General features: G+C 52.7%; 3 protein-coding genes across 4 annotated transcripts in view; 2 read left to right on the top strand and 1 right to left on the bottom strand.

The window, feature by feature from the left end:
- The window catches only part of CSKMT (citrate synthase lysine methyltransferase), a 427,761-nt gene that overhangs the window by 10,629 nt on the left and 396,841 nt on the right, over positions 1-20,291 (bottom strand). The gene's annotated exons all lie outside the window — the stretch shown is intronic.
- Positions 54-4,676, top strand: INTS5 (integrator complex subunit 5). Its single transcript, NM_001098026.1, is given in 2 exon segments — positions 54-174; positions 1,534-4,676. Coding segments are annotated over 2 exon segments (3,057 nt in total). The 5' UTR covers positions 54-94; the 3' UTR covers positions 4,511-4,676.
- GANAB (glucosidase II alpha subunit) lies at positions 4,937-20,273 on the top strand. 2 transcript variants are annotated; one of them, NM_001205777.1, is made up of 25 exons: positions 4,939-4,979; positions 8,035-8,139; positions 8,285-8,393; positions 8,643-8,770; positions 11,311-11,490; positions 11,963-12,028; positions 12,856-12,925; positions 13,100-13,187; positions 13,274-13,370; positions 13,593-13,773; positions 14,327-14,480; positions 14,699-14,934; positions 15,017-15,143; positions 15,245-15,324; positions 15,544-15,687; positions 15,780-15,876; positions 16,158-16,259; positions 16,434-16,677; positions 17,520-17,584; positions 17,774-17,850; positions 17,959-18,033; positions 18,185-18,298; positions 18,423-18,535; positions 18,993-19,093; positions 19,183-20,273. In NM_001205777.1, exons 1-25 carry the CDS (start codon positions 4,942-4,944, stop codon positions 19,290-19,292), a joined length of 2,901 nt encoding a protein of 966 aa, NP_001192706.1. In that variant the 5' UTR covers positions 4,939-4,941; the 3' UTR covers positions 19,293-20,273. The 2 variants fall into 2 exon arrangements, with proteins under 2 accessions (XP_005226989.1, NP_001192706.1); XM_005226932.5 differs by lacking the exon at positions 11,963-12,028 and having other exon boundaries at positions 4,937-4,979; positions 19,183-20,269.

Here is a 20,291-nt window from a genome sequence, read left to right as displayed (position 1 = left end):
GCCTTTTCGCTGGTTCCTTTCGGGTTTCCAGTCAGCGCGCATGCGCTCCCTGCGCTCCGCCGCTCCCGCCTCAGGCTTGGTCTAGGGCTCCGGGATGTCTGCGTTGTGCGACCCTCCCGGGGCCCCAGGGCCTCCCGGGCCTGCCCCGGTCACTCACGGTCCCGCGCCGCTCAGGTAGTCAGAGCCCCTGGCATCTTTCCCTCCCACGCGGTCCCGCGCCGATCCCCAGCTTTCTCGGCAGAAACCCGGATCCTACCTCGAGAACTCGCGTCGGGGTTCTCAGAGATTCCTGGTCCGGTCTTCCCCGAACTCAGGGACTGACTCACCAAAACTCTGGGCTCCAGTGCCCGCACTCCCAAGGTCTCGGTACTGCCTCCCTCTAAAGCCCAGTGTATAGTTACCCCCTATCCTGGCCTTGCTTTTCCAAGAGTTGGGAGTATCAATTCTTGGGAACCCGGGTGCCCTGTCCTTTTTAGACCCGAGCTAACGCAGAGTCCCCTGACTTCATGGGGACTCCCTGAGCACCCAGGCCCCCAGAATCCCACAGAATGCTTTCTAGCCTTTCCCTCGCCTTCCAACGGAGACACTCCCCTCACCGTTGAGTGGTTTTGGTTTTTGTTTTGGAGGAACCAGAGAGGAATGGCACAGTCAGAGCTTACCAGTCTCTAGAGGATGCTGTCTTCTTTGGCAGAAAACTCACAAAGAGGAAGGGAATTTTGTCTCTTCCCATGATACTGCCTCCTGAACCTCTTAGGACTGAACCCATATGTTTTAGGGTGGGAAGGGCTGGAAGGCATTACCTTGTCTCTGCCCTGGGCACCTTGGTTCCTGGGGCATATTGAGGGTACTGGGACGGTAGTGGTTGTTGATGTGGTGGAGTCCAAGTGGTGGGTGGTTAGGGTGCTTGCAGAATATGGAAAGAAGTTTGGGGAGGAAGAGCCCTTAATGAAGGGCAAATTTGGGCTTAGAATTTTCTTTCCATTAAGGGCAAAATCCAGGGTACTTGAGTTGTATGGAGGGGGGAGTGCTGTAAAGCTGAAAAGGTGTGTTTAAGGCAGATGTTATAGGAACACAAAATATACTTACTCAATTCAACGAATTATTATTTCCCATATTCCAGGGGCTCCAGGAGAAGGGGATTCAGTGTTGAAGAGCAGAGAACTGTTAACTACCCTCTTGGAGTTTAGAGTCTGATTATTTAACCTTGGTTTCCTTCTCTGTAAAATGGGATCATAATGGTACCTACCTTACTGGGTTGTTACCTGCATTGAAATAATACACGTAAAGTACTTAAAAGAGAACTTGATCTATTCCAGGAGTTACCTAATACTGATTCTGTTGTTATTAAAAGAAAAACAGCTTGCATTTATTAATTAGTGTGAACTAGATATGGTGCTTCCATACTTTGTGAACATTATGAGGGAGGTTCAGTTATCCCTATTTTACATAGAAAAATACTGAAGCTCACAGAGGGAATGTAACTTGTTCTACATCTTCCAACACTCTCACTCTGCTTTTTTTGCTTCCTTACAGTGCTCAGGAGCTGTCCCAGGAAATTAAGGCTTTTCTGACTGGTGTAGACCCTGTTCTGGGCCACCAGCTCTCTGCTAGGGAGCACGCTCGCTGTGGCCTTCTCCTGCTCCGCTCTTTGCCACCTGCTCGGGCTGCCGTGCTTGACCACTTGCGAGGTGTCTTCGATGAGAGTGTCCGGGCCCACCTGGCTACCCTGGATGAAAGCCCCGTGGCTGGCCCACCTCACCTCCGTCCACCCCCACCTTCCCATGTCCCTGCTGGGGGTCCTGGTCTAGAGGATGTGGTGCAGGAAGTGCAGCAGGTGCTGTCTGAGTTCATCCGGGCCAACCCGAAGGCCTGGGCACCTGTGATTAGTGCATGGTCCATTGACCTCATGGGGCAGCTGAGCAGCACTTACTCGGGCCAGCACCAGCGTGTGCCCCATGCCACTGGGTCTCTCAATGAATTGCTGCAGCTGTGGATGGGCTGTCGGGCCACACGCACATTGATGGACATCTATGTTCAGTGCCTCTCGGCTCTCATTGGCAGTTGCCCAGATGCCTGTGTGGATGCCTTGCTGGATACCTCCGTCCAGCATTCCCCACACTTCGACTGGGTTGTGGCACATATTGGCTCCTCTTTTCCCGGCACCATCATCTCTCGAGTTCTCTCCTGTGGCCTTAAGGACTTCTGCGTTCATGGTGGGGCTGGAAGTGGAGCTGGTGGCAGTGGTGGAGGCTCCTCTCAAACTCCCTCTGCAGACCCCTTCCCTGGATCTCCTGCCATCCCTGGGGAGAAACGGGTGCCCAAGATTGCCTCAGTTGTAGGCATCCTAGGGCACCTGGCCTCCAGGCATGGAGACAGCATCCGACGAGAGCTCCTCCGAATGTTCCACGATAGTCTGGCAGGGGGCACTGGTGGCCGGAGTGGGGACCCCTCCCTTCAGGCCACAGTTCCCTTCCTCCTGCAGCTAGCAGTCATGTCACCAGCTTTGCTGGGCACAGTCTCTGGAGAACTGGTAGACTGCCTTAAGCCCCCAGCCGTGCTGAGTCAACTGCAGCAACACTTGCAGGGATTTCCCCGAGAGGAGTTGGACAACATGCTGAACCTGGCTGTGCACCTGGTGAGCCAGGCCTCTGGGGCAGGTGCCTACCGCCTGTTGCAGTTCCTGGTGGACACAGCCATGCCTGCCTCTGTCATTACCACCCAGGGCCTGGCTGTGCCAGACACTGTACGCGAGGCGTGTGACCGGCTGATCCAGCTGCTGCTGCTGCACCTGCAAAAACTGGTTCATCACTGGGGACCGTCTCTAGGGGAGGGGTTGTTGAGCTCACCCCCACCCCCCCGCCCCGTGCCCTTTCTAGATGCGCTCAGAAACCACGTTGGAGAGCTGTGTGGAGAGACGCTACGTTTGGAACGGAAACGCTTCCTCTGGCAACACCAGCTCCTCGGCCTGCTCTCCGTCTATACCCGGCCTAGCTGTGGACCTGAGGCCTTGGGCCACCTCCTGAGCCGGGCCCGAAGCCCTGAAGAGTTGAGTCTGGCTACTCAGTTATATGCTGGGCTGGTGGTCAGTCTCTCTGGCCTCCTGCCCCTGGCCTTCCGAAGCTGCCTGGCTAGGGTACATGCAGGAACTTTGCAACCTCCCTTCACAGCCCGGTTCCTGCGAAACTTGGCGCTGCTTGTGGGGTGGGAGCAGCAAGGTGGTGAGGGTCCTGCGGCCCTAGGGGCCCGGTTCGGGGAGTCCGCCTCAGCTCATCTGTCTGACCTGGCTCCTCTCTTGCTCCATCCTGAGGAGGAAGTAGCCGAAGCCGCTGCCTCCCTCCTGGCCATTTGTCCCTTCCCCCCAGAAGCCCTGTCCCCTTCCCAACTCTTGGGACTGGTGAGAGCTGGAGTGCATCGCTTCTTTGCCTCTCTGAGGCTGCACGGCCCCCCAGGGGTGGCTTCCGCCTCCCAGCTTCTTCTGCGCCTCTCCCAGACCTGCCCGGCGGGGCTCAAAGCTGTGCTGCAGCTGCTAGTTGAGGGAGCCTTACATCGTGGCAACACAGAACTATTTGGAGGGGAAGTGGATGGGGACAATGAGACTCTCTCCATTGTGACAGCTCCTTTGGCGTCTGCCTCCCTGTTGGACACAAACCGGCGGCACACTGCAGCTGTACCAGGTCCTGGAGGGATTTGGTCTGTGTTCCACGCTGGAGTCATTGGTCGTGGCCTTAAACCACCCAAGTTTGTCCAGTCACGCAATCAGCAAGAAGTTATCTACAACACCCAGAGCCTCCTCAGCCTCCTGGTGCACTGCTGCAGTGCCCCTGGGGGTACTGAATGTGTAGCCTGCTGGGGGGCTTCCACCCTGAGCCCAGAGGCAGCCAAAGCAGTGGCAGTGACTTTGGTGGAGAGTGTGTGTCCTGATGCAGCCGGTGCAGAGCTAGCCTGGCCTCCTGAGGAGCATGCCCGGGCCACTGTGGAGCGGGATCTCCGCATTGGTAGGCGCTTCCGGGAACAGCCTCTGCTCTTTGAGCTGCTAAAGTTGGTAGCAGCTGCTCCCCCAGCCCTGTGCTACTGCTCTGTGCTGCTGCGGGGGCTGCTGGCTGCCCTCTTGGGCCACTGGGAAGCCTCTCGCCACCCTGACACAACCCATTCCCCCTGGCACCTGGAGGCATCCTGCACCTTGGTGGCTGTCATGGCTGAGGGAAGCCTCCTGCCACCAGCCCTGGGGAATATGCACGAGGTATTTAGTCAACTGGCACCTTTTGAAGTGCGTCTGCTGCTGCTCAGTGTCTGGGGCTTTCTCCGGGAGCATGGGCCCTTGCCCCAGAAGTTCATCTTCCAGTCGGAGCGTGGTCGCTTCATCCGGGACTTCTCTAGGGAGGGTGGGGGTGAAGGTGGACCCCATCTGGCTGTGCTGCACAGTGTCCTCCACCGCAACATTGACCGCCTGGGCCTCTTCTCTGGCCGTTTCCAGGCACCTTTACCGTCCACTCTCCGGCAGGGCACATAGCCTTTCCATGCTCCAGAAGCCGAGGGAGGTTGAGCCATGAGAGAGGGGGCCAAGGTGCTGCAGAAAGGTGGGAGGTTTCTCTTCTAAGACCTTGGCTTAAAAGAGCGCTGTCACTTTCTTCCTCCCCACCCTTTTTTCTAAATAAAATTTGCCAAGTTGAGAAAAACAGGGTTCAGTGCTTCTGTCTGATGTTTAGGACCAGCCAAGTCGGACAGCGCCTGGCTCAACAATCCCGCCCCCTCCCTCAAGCTCCGCCCTGGCACCGCCCCCATGAGCATTTAGCGTAACCCTCCTTCCGCCAATGGGACAAACGCCCGGCCTCTGTGCGGTCGGGCCAATCAGGAGGCCGGAAGGGGCGGGCGCTAAGATACGTGGCTCAACGCGCGCTGGGGGAGGGGAAGCTCCGGGTCAAGGAGCAAACCCGGCACAAGATGGCGGCGATAGCGGCAGTGGAGGCGCGTAGGAGGCGGTGAGGAGCTCGGATCCCGGGGGCGCGCACGGGACGCCCCCAAGCCCCTAAATCCCGTATCTTTCCTTTCTTTATGTTATCCTGAGACTCCGCCATCCCCGGCCTCGTGAGGACTCTTTGTTTCTCTGGAGCTGGCCTCAGGTTGCCCCAGCCTCCTCGCATTAGATCCGCGCGGCGTTGGGGGCCCCTTATTTCTGGGGCTCCGGACCGGTGGCTTTAGAAGGCCGCAGCCGTGCGTTTTTCTTGGTCTGGGCCGCTCTCAGCCGCCGCCCTCCCTGGCGGATTGCGGCGGTTAACGCTGCCACCTCTTTCCTGCAATGCGCGGGGCCGTCGGGGCGGGGGACGAGACGCGGCCAGGCCTCCGGGAATGCAGCCTGCTGCCCTGCGGCCCCCAGCCGGGCTGGAAGCACCGTAGCCGGCAGTGTTGCTTTCCACTGCCCTTGCCCTTCTCTCGAGAGGCCCGGACCCTGCCCTGCCCTGGTCTTCACGTGGACACCATCCCTGGCTTGTTCGGTGTTCACGGTCGTTGGGCATGGCTGGGGCAGGATCTCGTAAGTTAACAGTCGACCTGGACGATGTTGCTGAAACACAACAATGATTTGGTCTGCGTTCTCTAGTTAATATTACGGAAAAAACGGCTTGAAACAGTCAATCAGTGCCACAAAGTATTTACCAGGATCTAACGGATGTATTAGGGTGGGGAGAGGCGTGTACTGTTGGCAGCAGTGGAAAAGCATGGATCGGAAATCCTATTCTGGAAACCTGTGATCTGAAACAATAAACGGGTGCACCTTTCCCTGCGACTCATTCCTAAACTTGACTTGTGACCACCTCTTGCTCAGAGGCGTTCGAGGCCTTCCGGAGTTCTTAGGGCCTTCCAACAGGTTACATCTGAAAAATCTTCAGAAATCCTATCCACATTGGCATCTCTCCAAACCCATTTTATAGATGTTGCAAATAAGACTCCAGAAAGTATTTAACTCACGTACTTATGCTTGCTTCTGCCTTGGGCCGGTATAGACATGGGGTCAGTGGCTCAGAGTGTCTGCTGCAGTCACTCCTGTTTGTGGTGTGGGGGTGAGGGGCCGCACATGCCTTGCTTTTGAGTTTTCTGGGAGCATTTCTTCTGCTTGTTTTGCTGCTCCTTGTTCCTGCTTGGCCTATTAAACCACAAAGCCTGGTGTTTCCCTCACCTTTCTGTCTGGCCTGGTATGCTTTGCCCTTTCTTCTGGAACTGGAGGGCTTACTCTGTTCCATAATCTCCTTCCTGGTGAATTTCTTTACCTTTAGCTTTCCAGCTGATACCGAGGCTAGTGGTGGATACCGTGTGTTTAGTAGGCCCTACTCTCTGGCTAGCAGGGTTTGAGTGGTGAGAAGTCTGTGTTTTGTTTTTCCCTCTCCTATATGGAACACTTTCTCAAAGTGTGCTCCTAGATCAGTCACTGGGAAAAAATGCAGATTCCCTGGGACCTAGGAATTTTCATTTAACAGTCACTGCTCATAATTCTTAACAGACACTAAAGTTGGAGAATGCCTGTTTAGGATGTACTCAGAATGGAGAATATATCCTTAACAAACTGACTTGCTTAAATAAGCCTGTTAGTCCCTTGTCTGTCACTTGATGGCATGTTGGGGAAGTGGCGGGTTTGTAGTAACCTTAGGGGGACGGTCCTCAGTGAGGCAGGCCCTGCTGGTGGTTGGTGCACCGTGCTGTACATCGTGCAGTACCTGAGCCCCGGGGTCACACACTGTTCAATCCCGCTGGCGCCTCATACTGTTCAGTCTTGGATGAATTATTGAATCTTTTATGTCTCAATGTACCCATCTGAGATCAATTCCAATCCTACCTTCACCAAGAAAACAAAGGGAAAAGAGTTAGTGCATAAAAAAGTTTGGTTCTGAACACTGGTTGCCCCTCGGGACTGTTTTGTTATTGTTCAGTCCGTGTCGTGTCCAACTCTTTTGCGACCGCGTGGACTGTAGCCTGCCAGGCTCCTCTCTATGAGATTTCCCAGGCAAGAATGCAGGAGTGGGTTGCCATTTCCTTCTCCAGGGGATCTTCCCCACCCAAGGATTGAACCCACATATCCTTCCTTGCAGGCAGATTCTTTACCACTGAGCTGCCCCGGAAACCTTAGAATTATTTAGGGGAGTTTAAAATCTGATGCCCAGGTCCCATTTCAGGCCAGTTAGATCAGAACTTTGGGGTGAGACCTGGGCATTGACACTACTGAAAACTACAGATAGAGTTAAAAACTATAATGCAGTTAGCCAGGCTCCTAGATGTAAATTAGGACTCCGTACAAGTTGAAAGTCGCTCAGTTGTATCCGACTCTGTGACCCCATGGACTATACAGTCCATGGAATTCTCCAGGCCAGGATACTGGAGTTGGTAGCCTTTCCCTTCTGCAGGGGGTCTTACCAATCCATGGATTGAACCCAGGTCTCCTGCATTGCAGGCAGATTCTTTACCAGCTGAACTACAAGGGAAGCTCAGTACAGGTTAGCTCTTGTTATTCTTTTCAAGCTCAAGTGGTGATAGTGGTGACTTATGTCAAAGATACAGGAGTGGAGGTCTGAGGAGCACGATGATTAGAGCGTTAGGGATGTTAGGACCCCAGGAAGTGTGGCCAGCAGGCTAGCTGAGGGTACATCTGTAACTTTTTCACTGTCACTCCCCCTAGCGTCTTGCCCATGGAAAGGCATGGCTTGACTTTGTTTCTCTGTTCTACACGTATGATACTACCACCTCCCCTGGGATTGGCTGTTACTGTGCCTTTCCTCTGAGAGGCTGATGTAACCTGAGTCAATACCTGGCCTCTGAAGGCCAGGGATCCTTTGTCCACTTCCTCTGCCTTTTGAAGGGAAGGTGTGAGTGAGCCAACTCCTCAGGCCTTACACTTAACCCTGGGTCCAGTTTGCCTTCTTTTGCTGTTTAGTGGGAGTCTTACCTTGCTCCCCTTTTAGGGTTGTGGTGGGGAAAGGCCTTCACCTCTGAAGTGGGGCCCTTTCTGACCCTGCTCTGATTATTCCCTGGTCATCCTTTTCCTTCTAGGTCTTGGACCGCTTTGGTACTGGCCTGTTTAGGGGTCTGTCTGGGAATTACCTTTGCTGTGGATAGAAGCAACTTTAAGACCTGTGAAGAGAGTTCCTTCTGCAAGTATGATATTTCTGGGAGACTGGAATGGAAAGTAGGGTAATGTGGGAGGTGTCTGGCAGGTGAGGTAGCGTGGGTCACTGCAGCTGATGGAAGGACTTAGGGCCTTGGGGAAGCCCACCCCCTTCTCAATTGTTTCACTTGACAGGAGGCAGCGAAGCATACGGCCAGGCCATTCCCCCTACCGAGCCTTACTGGACTCTCTGCAGCTTGGTCCTGATGCGCTCACAGTCCATCTGATCAACGAAGTCACCAAGGTCAGGGGAGAAAAGGAAGAGTCAGATGGGGGTGGAGAAATAGCCAGGGGGAATTGGGGAAGGGGAAACCTATGGCCCACATCCCATGCCATCTAACTGTGGGACTTTTACTTTGTGAGGAATTCGGGTCTCAGATCCCTTAGGCAAAGGGCTAGAAGGAGGAGATCCCCTCAGGAGAGAAGTGGGTTCAGAGGGCATTCCTCGGTGTAGCTCTTTCCTTTCTCCACTCCCTGACCTCTGCCCCCACAGGTGGTGCTGGTGCTGGAGCTCCAGGGACTTCAGAAGAACATGACTCGCATCAGGATCGATGAACTCGAGCCCCGGAGGCCCCGATACCGTGTGCCGGATGTGCTGGTGGCCGATCCCCCCACAGCTGGGTAAATTTCCCCTGAGAAACATAGCCATCTCCATGGCCCTTTCGTCCTTCCTAAGGAACCTTCATTTGGCGGCTGACTTTCTCTTCCACGTTGGAATGATAAATGAGTAGCACCTTGCTGCTCTCAACCTCCCTTCATCTCTTCCTTTGTTTCAGTTGTTTTCTCTGTTGATTGACTGACTGAGCCAGGTGGCTTGTGGGATCTTAGTTCCCCCACCAGCGACTGAATCTGCACCCTCAGCAGTGAAAGCAGAGTCTTAACCACTGGCCACCAGGGAACTCCCTTGCTTGGTTTCTCTTTCACCTTTTATCTTTGTGCATTCAGCAGACAAATACAGCTTTCTCAGTATAAGAGGAAATCAGCAAGGCCATGGAACTTGCCTTCCAGGAATACAGCGTCTCTGTAGTTCGTTCCTCCCTTCCCTTCCTGTCCCATCCCACTGTCTTGTCTGTTTTCTTCTCTTTTCTTTTCTGTTGTCTTTTTTCTTTCTTTCTTTCCTCCCTCCCTTCCTCCCTCCTCTCTTTCTCCCCACTTATTCAGGATAGGATTATTCAAGTACTTGGGCCACGACACACTGTCATTATTCCATGTATGGCTCTCTGTTAAGTATTTAACGTAGAAAATAGCATGATAAACCCTTCACCCAACCCAAACATATACATCTTACTGCCCCGTACCCCTGCCTCCTTCAGAGGTGATTGTTACTCGAAAGTTTATTACTCCCTTGGTTTTGTCCTCACAGTTATGTTGTGTGTATATGTACATAAACATACGTGTACATATACGTACATACATACGTGCATGTGCAAAGTGATAAATTCTGTGATTTTGTTTGTTTTTGAGCTTTTGTTTGTTTTGAGCTTTGTAGGGAAAGTATTTTAGTAAATGAGATCTTTTGGGATTTCTTTTTTTTCACTTACGTATTTAACTCTGTTGCATGTAGCTTTAGAAATTCATTTTTACTGCTGTATAATACTGTGTTATATGAATATTTCCCAACTTCACTTCTCCATTTCTGTGTTGATGGGCATTTGGGTTCTTTCCAGTGTTTTACTCTTCACAGTGTTGGCTTGAACGTTCTTGTCCATGTCTCCTGTCTGCCTGTGCAGGAGTTTCTCTGTGATGTAGAGCTAAGAGAAGAACTACAGAGTAGAGAACATGGAAGTCATCAACTTTCCAAGATAAAGCCACAGTGGCTTGCCAGTTTACACTCCCACCAGCAACACATGAGACTTACTGAACTGCGTCTTCTCCAAGCCTTGGTCCTGTTGGGCTTAACTTTTGTCAGTGAAGGGCTGTAGGTGATGCCACGTGATGGTCTTGGCTTGCTTGTCTTTCCAGTTTATGAACGATACATTGAGCATGTCCTCATCTTTCTATGTTTATCTGTCATTCTGGTTTACTCTTCTGTGAATCGGAAGTTTACGGCTCTGCTCATTTTCCTTGGATGTTGTCTTCGCTGATTTGTAGAAATTTGTTAGTCTTGATACCAGTTCTTTATTATGTACATGTTTTACAGCTGTATTTTCCTGGGTTATAGTTTATCTTTTCACTTTTGTAAAATTATAGAATAATTTTAGATTTATAGGAAAGTTTCAAGAATATTATGAGACTTCTTCTATACCTTGAATTCCTATTTTCCCCTGTTATTTAACATCATTGTTGTATATTTGTCATGCCTAATGAATAGATCATTATTGTTAAGTAAAGTTCTTAAAAAAATTCTTTTTAAATTTTGTTTTCATTTTTTTTAGTTGAAGTGTAGTTGATGTACAGTATTATGTAAGTTACAGGTGTATAATATAGTGATTCACAGTTTTTAAAGGTGTTACTCCATTTATAGTCACTATAAAATACCGATTATATTCTCTGAGTTGTACAATATACCCTTGTAGCTTAAAGTCCATATTTTATTGTTTCCTTAGTTTTTAGTCTTTTTTCTGCCTGACAGTCCCATTTAGGATTCTGTTTTATATTTAGTCGTCAAGTCTGCTTAGACTCCTCTAGATTGGGACAGTTTCTTAGACTTTTTTCTTGTTTTTGACTACCCTTAAGGTATCTATCAATAAACCAAAATTCTGAAGTTTATATTGTCAGGTATATTAGCCTGGTGTTCACAGTTTCTAAGTTGTGTTTAAATAATCTGAACCTCAGGGTCAAAAAAACGTTTCTTTATAGTTTCTTCCAAAGGTTTTACTTGAAAATTTTAAGTCATAATCTGTCTGGAGTTGTTGTATCTGAAATGAGATAGGATTGTGATACCATTTGTTTCCTCTACAGAATATGTGTTTTTCTTATCATTGTTAACGTTTTTCCTCCTGACCTCACTGAACTGCCACGATGTCTATTACATTTCAAAGTTCCGAGTATGCCTGGGTCTGTTTCCAGGCTCTTTATTTGGTTCCTTTGGTCAAACTTGTCTGTCCCTGTACTGTTAACCACACTTCCTGTATAGCTCTTAGCACTTGCCCTTCTTCTAAGTGTCATGGCTACTCTTGGCCCTCTGCATGTCCTTAGATCCTTTTTGATCTCTTTCCTAGGCTGTCTGTCTCTGGCCGGGATGACAACAGTGTGGAGCTCACTGTTGCCGAGGGACCCTATAAAATCATCTTGACGGCACGGCCATTCCGCCTTGACCTGCTGGAGGACCGCAGCCTTCTGCTCAGTGTCAATGCCCGAGGACTCTTAAATTTAGAGCACCAGAGGACCCCCAGGGTCTCGTGAGTACAGGGGTCAAGCACTGAAGGAGACCTAGTGTGAAAGAACCTAGAGGTGTTGAGGGGTCTGGCACTGGGGCCCTGGGAGGAGATGAGGTGGCGGTGCAGCCAGGTGGGGGCTGGGGCTGGGAGAAACTGACCAGCAGGGAGGGTAGGAAGCAGACCTGGCTCGATGTTTTCTCCATGTCCTGTACAGACCAGGAGGCAGTCTCATTGTCCATTGTCTGTACCCTGGGCACCTCCTCGGGGAGGCCTGCCTAGATCTGCCTTTCCCTCTTCCCCCTCTCACACCATCACACTTCCCAGATTTATTTTCTTTCTTTTTTTTGGTTTTTGGTTTTTGTTTTTTGTTTTTTATTTCTTCCCCTGCCCCATCTCTGGAAGTTTGTCGACTGAAACTCACTTTTATGTTTCTGTTTTTGTGTTGGTTTTGTGCCTCCTTTTCCCCTTCCCTACCCATCTCCTCCTGCCCCAGTTTCTCGGATAAAGTTAGTCTCACGCTCGGTAGCATTTGGGATAGGATCAAGAACGTTTTCTCTAGGTAAATCCATGACCACTGGTACTGTATCTGTTCTTCTGCCCTTACCCGCCCTTCACTCTGGCCCCCAAGGAAGGTGCCCCGGACCTTTTCCATGCCCTTCCCTTCATTCACCCATTTACCCCAGCTATATGGTCTCTGGTTCCTGTCCTCCATTCCCCTAGCTGGGAGCCCCCTGGGAGAAGGAAGATGAAATGTTGAACGAACTTGAGGAGTGTAGGGAGCTCCTTGCTTTGCCAGAAGGTGGAGAGATGCTGCCTGTTTCTGGGGTTCCTGGCTCTCAGCTGGCATGCACTGAGGCCCTGGGCAGACTGCTTGCCAGCTGCCCTTGAAAACATTCTTTGGCAGAGTCTCTTGTGTTAAGTTCCTGCGTATAAGCCTGACCGTGTGTAGAGGTTTGACCATGGTTGTGACTCACTTGCCTTTGCAAACCCGTGTGTCAGCCCAAGAGGCTGAGGCCCAGTGAGGGAAGGTGGGGCCAGAGTCTCTTGGTAGAGGCAGCAGGGCCAGGACTGGCATTCCGAACCCACGCCCTTGAACCTGCCTGCCTGTCTCTTCTGGAACGCTGGCAGAGGCTGGTGGCTGGGGCTGTGTTTGGAAGGCACCTCCAGGTGGCATTTCCTTCTCATTTCCCTTTCTCATGTCTCTCCCCATCCTCTGCATACTTACCTGCTCACTGGGGGTCCCTCTCCAAGCTTTGACATTCAGTCCATTCCTCCAATGCCTTCGTTCCTTTGGACCCTTGGCTCTCTATTCCCTCACCCCTCCTTCCACTAGCCCCTCGTCCCCGCCCCCTCTGGATTGGAGCAGACAGCTCTCCTACCTTCCAGGCAAGGATCAAAAGAACCAGCTGAGGGCGATGGGGCCCAGCCTGAGGAAACACCTGGGGATGACAACAAGGCAAGTCGGTGATGGTGGGTAGTTGGAGCATGGGGCTGGCTGGAAGGTCGGAGGGGAAAGGCCCACAAGAAATTTGAGCTTAGTCTTGCCATTAGGGATGGGATTTAGAAAACAGGCAAGGAAAGAGAGAGAACTGGTGTGTGATTGGGCAGTGGTCCACTTTCCTCCTTCCAGCCAGATGAGACCCAGGGGAAGCCAGAGCATGATGAGCCGGGAGCCTGGGAAGAGACGTTCAAAACTCACTCTGACAGCAAGCCTTACGGTAGGGGCTGGGAGAGCTTTGGGCAGGGGTGCAGGGAGTCCTTGTCAGGCAGCAGCTCCGGAGCTTATCTTTTGCTTCTCTTCCAGGCCCCACGTCTGTGAGTTTGGACTTCTCTCTGCCAGGCATGGAGCATGTGTATGGGATCCCCGAGCACGCAGACAACCTCAGGCTGAAAGTCACTGAGTGAGTCCCACAGTGACATCAAGGTCGGGGGAGGTAACGGGTCAGAAGTCAGGGCTGTGGGGAATGTGCATACAGATTGGATACTCCGGATGAGCCTGGATCACTTCCCATGCCCTAGGGCGCCTTTGGCGGTCAGATTTTCTGCTTGGAGAAAGGGCAGAGGGGCCAGTGTTTATCCTGTGTGTACCACGGTCAAGGGCTGGTCTGTCTGTCTACCTGTAGGGGTGGGGAGCCGTATCGTCTCTATAATTTGGACGTGTTCCAGTATGAGCTGTACAACCGCATGGCCCTGTACGGGTCTGTGCCCGTGCTCCTGGCACACAGCCCCCTTCGGGACCTAGGCATCTTCTGGCTCAACGCTGCAGAGACCTGGGTTGACATATCCTCCAACACTGCTGGGAAGGTGAGAGCACAGGCGTGGGGAGGGATCAGTGGGCCTTGAGCCAGATGTACGTGCTGGGCCATTTGCTTTGAAGAGGCTGGTAGGGTGGCCTGTCTGGTTACCTGTTGGGGATTGGGTGAGAGACAGGCCTTGGCCTCGTGAGCAGCCTATGAGTTCCCCAGTCACTCCCCGAAGACACAACCCATGGGAAGGTGTTTCTCTTCCTTCATTTATCATCAATACGTTTTTATTGAGTTTGCAATAAGAGCTAGATCCCTTTATCCATATGGGGAATATACTGTATGTTGAGTTAGGAAAGGAAGAGGACAGAGGTTAAATAGGTAATAGGTCTAGATGAGCTCAGTGGTGGTAAGCGCTGTGAAAGAAATACAGCGGTTGTGGGGGGAGGATGGGTAGGGCTGCTTGTGAGGGGGCTGAGAGAAGCCTCACTGAGGAGGTGACGTTTAACCCCAGCCCGAAGTGGCTCAAGGAGCCTGCTGTGAGAGCACTCAGGAGAACACTGGCTTGGGAAGCAGGAGGGTGGGGTCAGACCTCTCTCTGGTCCTCCCTGCAGACCCTGTTTGGGAAGATGCTGGACTACCTGCAGGGCTCTGGGGAGACTCCACAGACGGATGTTCGCTGGATGTCTGAGAGCGGCATCATCGATGTCTTCCTGATGCTCGGGCCCTCTGTCTTCGATGTCTTCCGGCAGTACGCTAGTCTCACAGGTGTGTGGCGCCCCTACTCCATGGGCCTGCAGCCTGCTTTCCTGATCCTTGTCTCCCTGAGTGGGAGTGGGTGACTGTGCATTTTCAGCAGTCCTGTGCCTCGGCCTGTTCTCTGGCCCAGTCCCGGTGTACCTCCCTGAATTCCCGGGCATCTCCATTGGCTCCAGGTTGAGCCTGACCCCGCTGTGACCCCGTCCCCCCCCACCCCGAACCTGCAGGGACCCAGGCATTGCCCCCGCTCTTCTCCCTCGGCTACCACCAGAGCCGCTGGAACTATCGGGATGAGGCTGACGTTCTGGAAGTGGATCAGGGCTTTGATGACCACAACCTGCCTTGCGATGTCATCTGGCTGGACATTGAGCATGCCGATGGCAAGCGGTATTTCACCTGGGACCCCAGCCGTTTCCCACAGCCCCGAAACATGCTTGAGCATTTGGCCTCCAAGAGGCGGAAGGTAAGAGGGCTGCAGCTGTGGTTGGTTTTCTCAGGCATGATTTCCCTGGAGAGCTCTGACCACCCGTGGTCCTTGCCCACAGCTGGTAGCCATTGTGGACCCCCACATCAAGGTGGACTCTGGCTACCGTGTACACGAAGAGTTGCAGAACCTGGGTCTGTATGTTAAAACCCGGGATGGCTCTGACTACGAAGGCTGGTGCTGGCCAGGTAGGTGGGTCCAGAAATGAGGGGGAATGATTAGGAGACCAGGGAGCTTGCGTGGAGGCCGGTTTGCCCTTCGTGGGTTTAAAGCCATCCTTGACTTTTAGGCGCAGCTGGTTACCCTGATTTCACCAATCCCAAGATGAGGGCCTGGTGGGCTAACATGTTTCACTTTGACAATTACGAGGTACGGCAGCCTGTCTTTCCCACACTACCTCTTGGAGTCAGTCTCTGCCTGCCAACCCTGCTGTGGTTGGTTGCTTGTAAGATATCAGGGCCCTTGATGATCCTGGGAGGACCCTGAGAGGTGCATCTGTCTGGACTCCCAGGAGCTCTCTGCTCTCACACTGTTTGTCTTCTTCCTCCCCTCTGTCCTCTGTTCCCATTTTCCGCCTTGTGTTCTCAGGGCTCGGCTCCTAACCTCTATGTCTGGAATGACATGAACGAACCATCTGTGTTCAATGGTCCTGAGGTCACCATGCTCAAGGATGCCCAGCACTATGGGGGCTGGGAGCACCGAGACGTGCATAACATCTATGGCCTCTACGTGGTAAGGGACTGAGGCGAGACCGAGGCCTGAGAACTGGTGCTGATGGCAGCTGGTTTTGCCCCTTACCACCGCTCTTTCCTGTTCCCATGCAGCACATGGCGACCGCGGATGGCCTGGTCCTGCGCTCCGGGGGCATCGAACGCCCCTTTGTCCTGAGCAGGGCTTTCTTCGCTGGCTCCCAGCGCTTCGGTAAGATTTGGAGGAGAGATTTGGTGGAGGGACCTGGGTCTGGTTCTAGGGGAGGTCTGTCCATGCAGCCACCCTTTGAGTGGTGCGCTTCCTTCCAGCTGTGCATTTAAAGGGAGGCAGGGCATGGGGTGGCCAGTCCCTGTTTGAGTGCTCTGGTGAACTCCGCCACTTTCAGCAGGACCCTGGGGGCCCCAGAGCAGGTGTGACAGGTCAGAGAGGTCAGCTGTCTTAAGGCCGAGCCCTTCACTGTACGTAAACTCCCTCCCTCTTCTCTTCCTCAGGAGCCGTGTGGACAGGGGACAATGCTGCTGAATGGGACCACATGAAAATCTCGATTCCTATGTGTCTCAGCTTAGGGCTGGTGGGACTTTCCTTCTGTGGAGGTGAGAGGAGGAGGAGTAATTTGGGGCCTTGGTTTGGCGGGAGAGGGACAGGGTAGAGGGCACAGATGGACCCTAGGCTTGAGCAGAGAACCGATAGTCCAGGCCGGGGCCTTGGGGGGCTCCTTAGCCCTCCTTCACCCTCTTCTCAACTTGCTTTCTCTCTCCCGTCTCCAGCGGACGTGGGCGGCTTCTTCAAAAATCCAGAGCCAGAGCTGCTTGTGCGCTGGTACCAGATGGGTGCCTATCAGCCATTCTTCCGGGCTCATGCCCACCTGGACACTGGTCGGCGGGAACCGTGGCTGTTACCGTCTCAGTACCATGAGATAATTCGAGATGCCCTGGGCCAGCGATACTCCTTACTTCCTTTCTGGTACACCCTCTTCTATCAGTCCCATCGCGAGGGGATCCCAGTCATGAGGTAAGGCATTCGCTTGGGTCTGTGGAGAGTGGACTGAGGTTGCTCGGAGACAGTGGGGACAGGGTTCCATCTCTGGGCTCTTTTCTTCATTCGCCAGGGCCTTGTAAAGGAGGGAAATCTGATTGCAAGGGGAAGAGTGAGAGGAGACCAGTGGGGATGAATAGCAGTAAACGTCCCTGAGTGCTTATTGACATGCCAGGGATCATCCATCATGACCTGCAGAGCCTGAAACAAGTTAGACAAGTGTCCTACCCTTGTGAGGAAGACAGACATGTAGACAAATATATAAATTTGAAAATCGCCAACACTGACAAGCTGTTTGTAAAAAGTAGAACACGGTAATGGAATTAAGTTCCACAAACAGGCCACGTAAAGATGAGGCCTGTCTGATGAGTAAGACAGCCACTTGTGGTCCGAGAATGTTCCAAGCAGGAGAGATTGCAAGTGCATACATATGAAATGGAAACCAGTTTGGTGTGTTCCAGCAGTGGGAAAAAAAAACAGCGTGTCTCAGGGGTAACAAACCAGAGGGAGAGGTAGGTGAGGTGGAGTGGAAAATACGACCTGATCCTGGAGGGCCTTGTAGGCCAGGATAATAAAGTGGCCACTGGAAGGTCGCTCTGCAGAACATTTTCCAGAAGGAGCTGGGGAGGAGGCAGCAGGGAGGTGGGTTGGGAAACCAGATGTCAGGTCCAAGGTTAGGTTGCATAGCTGAAGCCTTACTGGTTGCCAGATCCGGGTCTTAACGCCTGTGCTCTTCTTATTGCCAGTTCATGGGGTAGCATCTTTGACTTCCACCAAAACAGCAGGTGTCTTCCTTTCTTGTCTTGCTTCCTTCCTAGGCCCCTGTGGGTGCATTATCCTAAGGATGTGACCACTTTCAGTATAGATGATCAGTTCCTGCTTGGTGAGAAACGAGGACAGTTAGTGGTGGGTTGGGGTAGGGCTGAGAAGAAGCAAGCACTGTGGGGGATATGTCTGTGGATGTGCAGGAAGGGAGGAGGGTCAGAGGCTGCTGCTGCAAAGGGGCAGGTGCTTTAGGGTTCCCTCTTTGGGAACCGATCCCCCAATTCAGAGTGGATTCTGCTGTGTTTAGGGGATGCATTGCTGGTTCACCCTGTATCAGACTCCGAGGCTCGTGGTGTGCAGGTCTATCTGCCTGGCCAAGGGGAGGTGAGTTAAGGAAGGGCATGGTAGGGAAAGAAGGTGGAGGTCAGAGAGAGTGAAGAGAGTGGGGTCCTCTGTGCAGCGAGTGACCGAGGCTATCTTCTGCACCCACAGGTGTGGTATGACGTTCAGAGCTACCAGAAGTATCATGGTCCGCAGACCCTGTACCTGCCTGTAACTCTAAGCAGTGTGAGTATGCCTGGCCCAGCTGCCAGCTCCATGTGCCTCTAGGTTTCCAGAAGGGGAGAGAGTGTGTATGGTGGAGTCCAGTTCCTAAGGGGGCACAGACTTGCAAGAGGTACAGCACTGCTGCTTCATCCTGGCACTGGTCTTGCCCTAGATCCCCGTGTTCCAGCGTGGAGGGACCATCGTGCCCCGGTGGATGCGAGTGCGGCGTTCTTCAGACTGCATGAAGGACGACCCCATCACTCTTTTCGTCGCACTCAGCCTCCAGGTGAGCGCGTGGGCAGGGAGCCGCCACCTCCATCTGTCCACCCTCCTAGAAGGCAGTCTTCCAGGGCAGGTGCCCCTCACTCCCTCTGGGGCTCAGGCTCTCACCTGTCCCACTTCCTGCTCAGGGTACGGCCCAAGGAGAGCTCTTTCTAGATGATGGGCACACGTTCAACTATCAGACTCGCCATGAGTTCTTGCTGCGTCGATTCTCATTCTCTGGCAACACCCTGGTCTCCAGGTAAGGAGGAAGAGCTTTCTTCCTTGGCAGCCTTTGCAGGAGGAGGTGGAGAAGGCAATGGCACCCCACTCCAGTACTCCTGCCCGGAAAATCCCATGGACGGAGGAGCCTGGTAGGCTGCAGTCCATGGGGTCGCTAGGAGTTGGACACAACTGCGCGACTTCACTTTCACTTTTCACTTTCATGCATTGGAGAAGGAAATGGCAACCTACTCCAGTGTTCTTGCCTGGAGAATCCCAGGGACAGGGGAGCCTGGTGGGCTGCCGTCTATGGGGTCGCATAGAGTCGGACACGACTGAAGCGACTTAGCAGCAGCAGCAGCAGCAGCAGGAGGAGGAGGCTGGGCCCCGGGATGCGCACAGCTCACTGTGCTCTCCTGTCTTGACCTTGCTCTGCTCTCCTCCTTTCTGCTCTGATAATTGTTTTCCTGCTGGGTATCCATTTTTGCTTCCTCCAGCTCCGCAGACCCCAAAGGCCACTTTGAGACACCAATCTGGATTGAGCGGGTGGTGATAATAGGGGCCGGAAAGCCAGCAACCGTGGTACTCCAGACAAAAGGTGAGTGATCTGGCCTCCGGGTTGGGGACCCCAACCTATGGGAAAGTAATTGCTGTTGATCCTGGCACTCTTTCTTCCTCCTCCATCAGGATCTCCTGAAAGCCGCCTGTCCTTCCAGCATGACCCTGAGACCTCGGTATTGATCCTGCGCAAGCCTGGCGTCAATGTGGCATCTGACTGGACTATTCACCTGCGATAACTGAAGGGATGTTGGGGTGGGGTGTGAGGGTCATGATAGTACTCTTCCTTCTGCCCTGGAGTTTGACCTTCCCCAGGCTTCACCTTTCTGATCTCAAGATCCAGGTTCTGCCAGCATCTGGGCAGGATGAGAGGGCTGTCCCTGGGCTCTGAATTTCTTTTGTGATCTCCCAACCTCTCCCACCCCATTGACTCTAAATCTCCCTTCATCTCCAAATATCCTGTTGCTCTAACTGGAGCACGTTCACCTGTGAAGACCTGGGGATCATAGGGCTCTTGCTGCCCTTCGCTTTCTTTTGGGAGCCCTCAGTCTCCTCCACACCCTCTCCATTGTTTCCCTTGCGTGTTGATGCCATTTCTTAGAAGAAGATGACCGCAGCTTTTGGCCTCCTCTTCTCCTTCCTCTTCCTTCCCCACCAAACTGCTTCTCCCTCCTTTTATTTCTTCCTCCTGGTTCTTCTCTATTGTCAGCCCTCCCCTGATACACTGGGACCACCCCTTACCCTGAGAAGGGATGAATGGATCAAAGGAGTGAGGTTGCTGGAAATCATTCTCTTCCCTGGCATCCCAACCTTTCCTCTCCCCGCTTCTATCTAGAGCTACTGCGGTTCTGACAGGGGTGTTCTACCTCCCCTGTCCCTTGGGGGAAAGAAGTTTACACTCCTCAAGATGGGGGTGGGCAAGACTTCTTTTGCCTCCTAAAATTTTGTCCCCTTGAGGGGCATTCAAGATGGAGAAATCAGTTGTGGTTTCATGGAATCACGGTCACCTGTATTTATTGCTGGGAGGAGGCTGAGGGTGGGGGACATGATCATGTGTGCCCAGGGCTGGCCCAAGGCCCTGGGTAGCGGGTGGGGGAGAACTCACTGGGGACAAGTGGGGGGGATATTTGTGGGAATTTTTTTTTTTACTTCCTTTTGGCCCCCAGCTGTGACAGGTTTTGATAAAAGGAGAAACAATAAAGAGAGAAACCATTAATTACTGTTGGTGTCTGGATTCT

Source organism: Bos taurus, chromosome 29 (assembly GCF_002263795.3).
Source record: "Bos taurus isolate L1 Dominette 01449 registration number 42190680 breed Hereford chromosome 29, ARS-UCD2.0, whole genome shotgun sequence".
Taxonomy (NCBI): domain Eukaryota; kingdom Metazoa; phylum Chordata; class Mammalia; order Artiodactyla; family Bovidae; genus Bos; species Bos taurus.
This window is presented reverse-complemented; position numbering and strand designations above follow the sequence as displayed.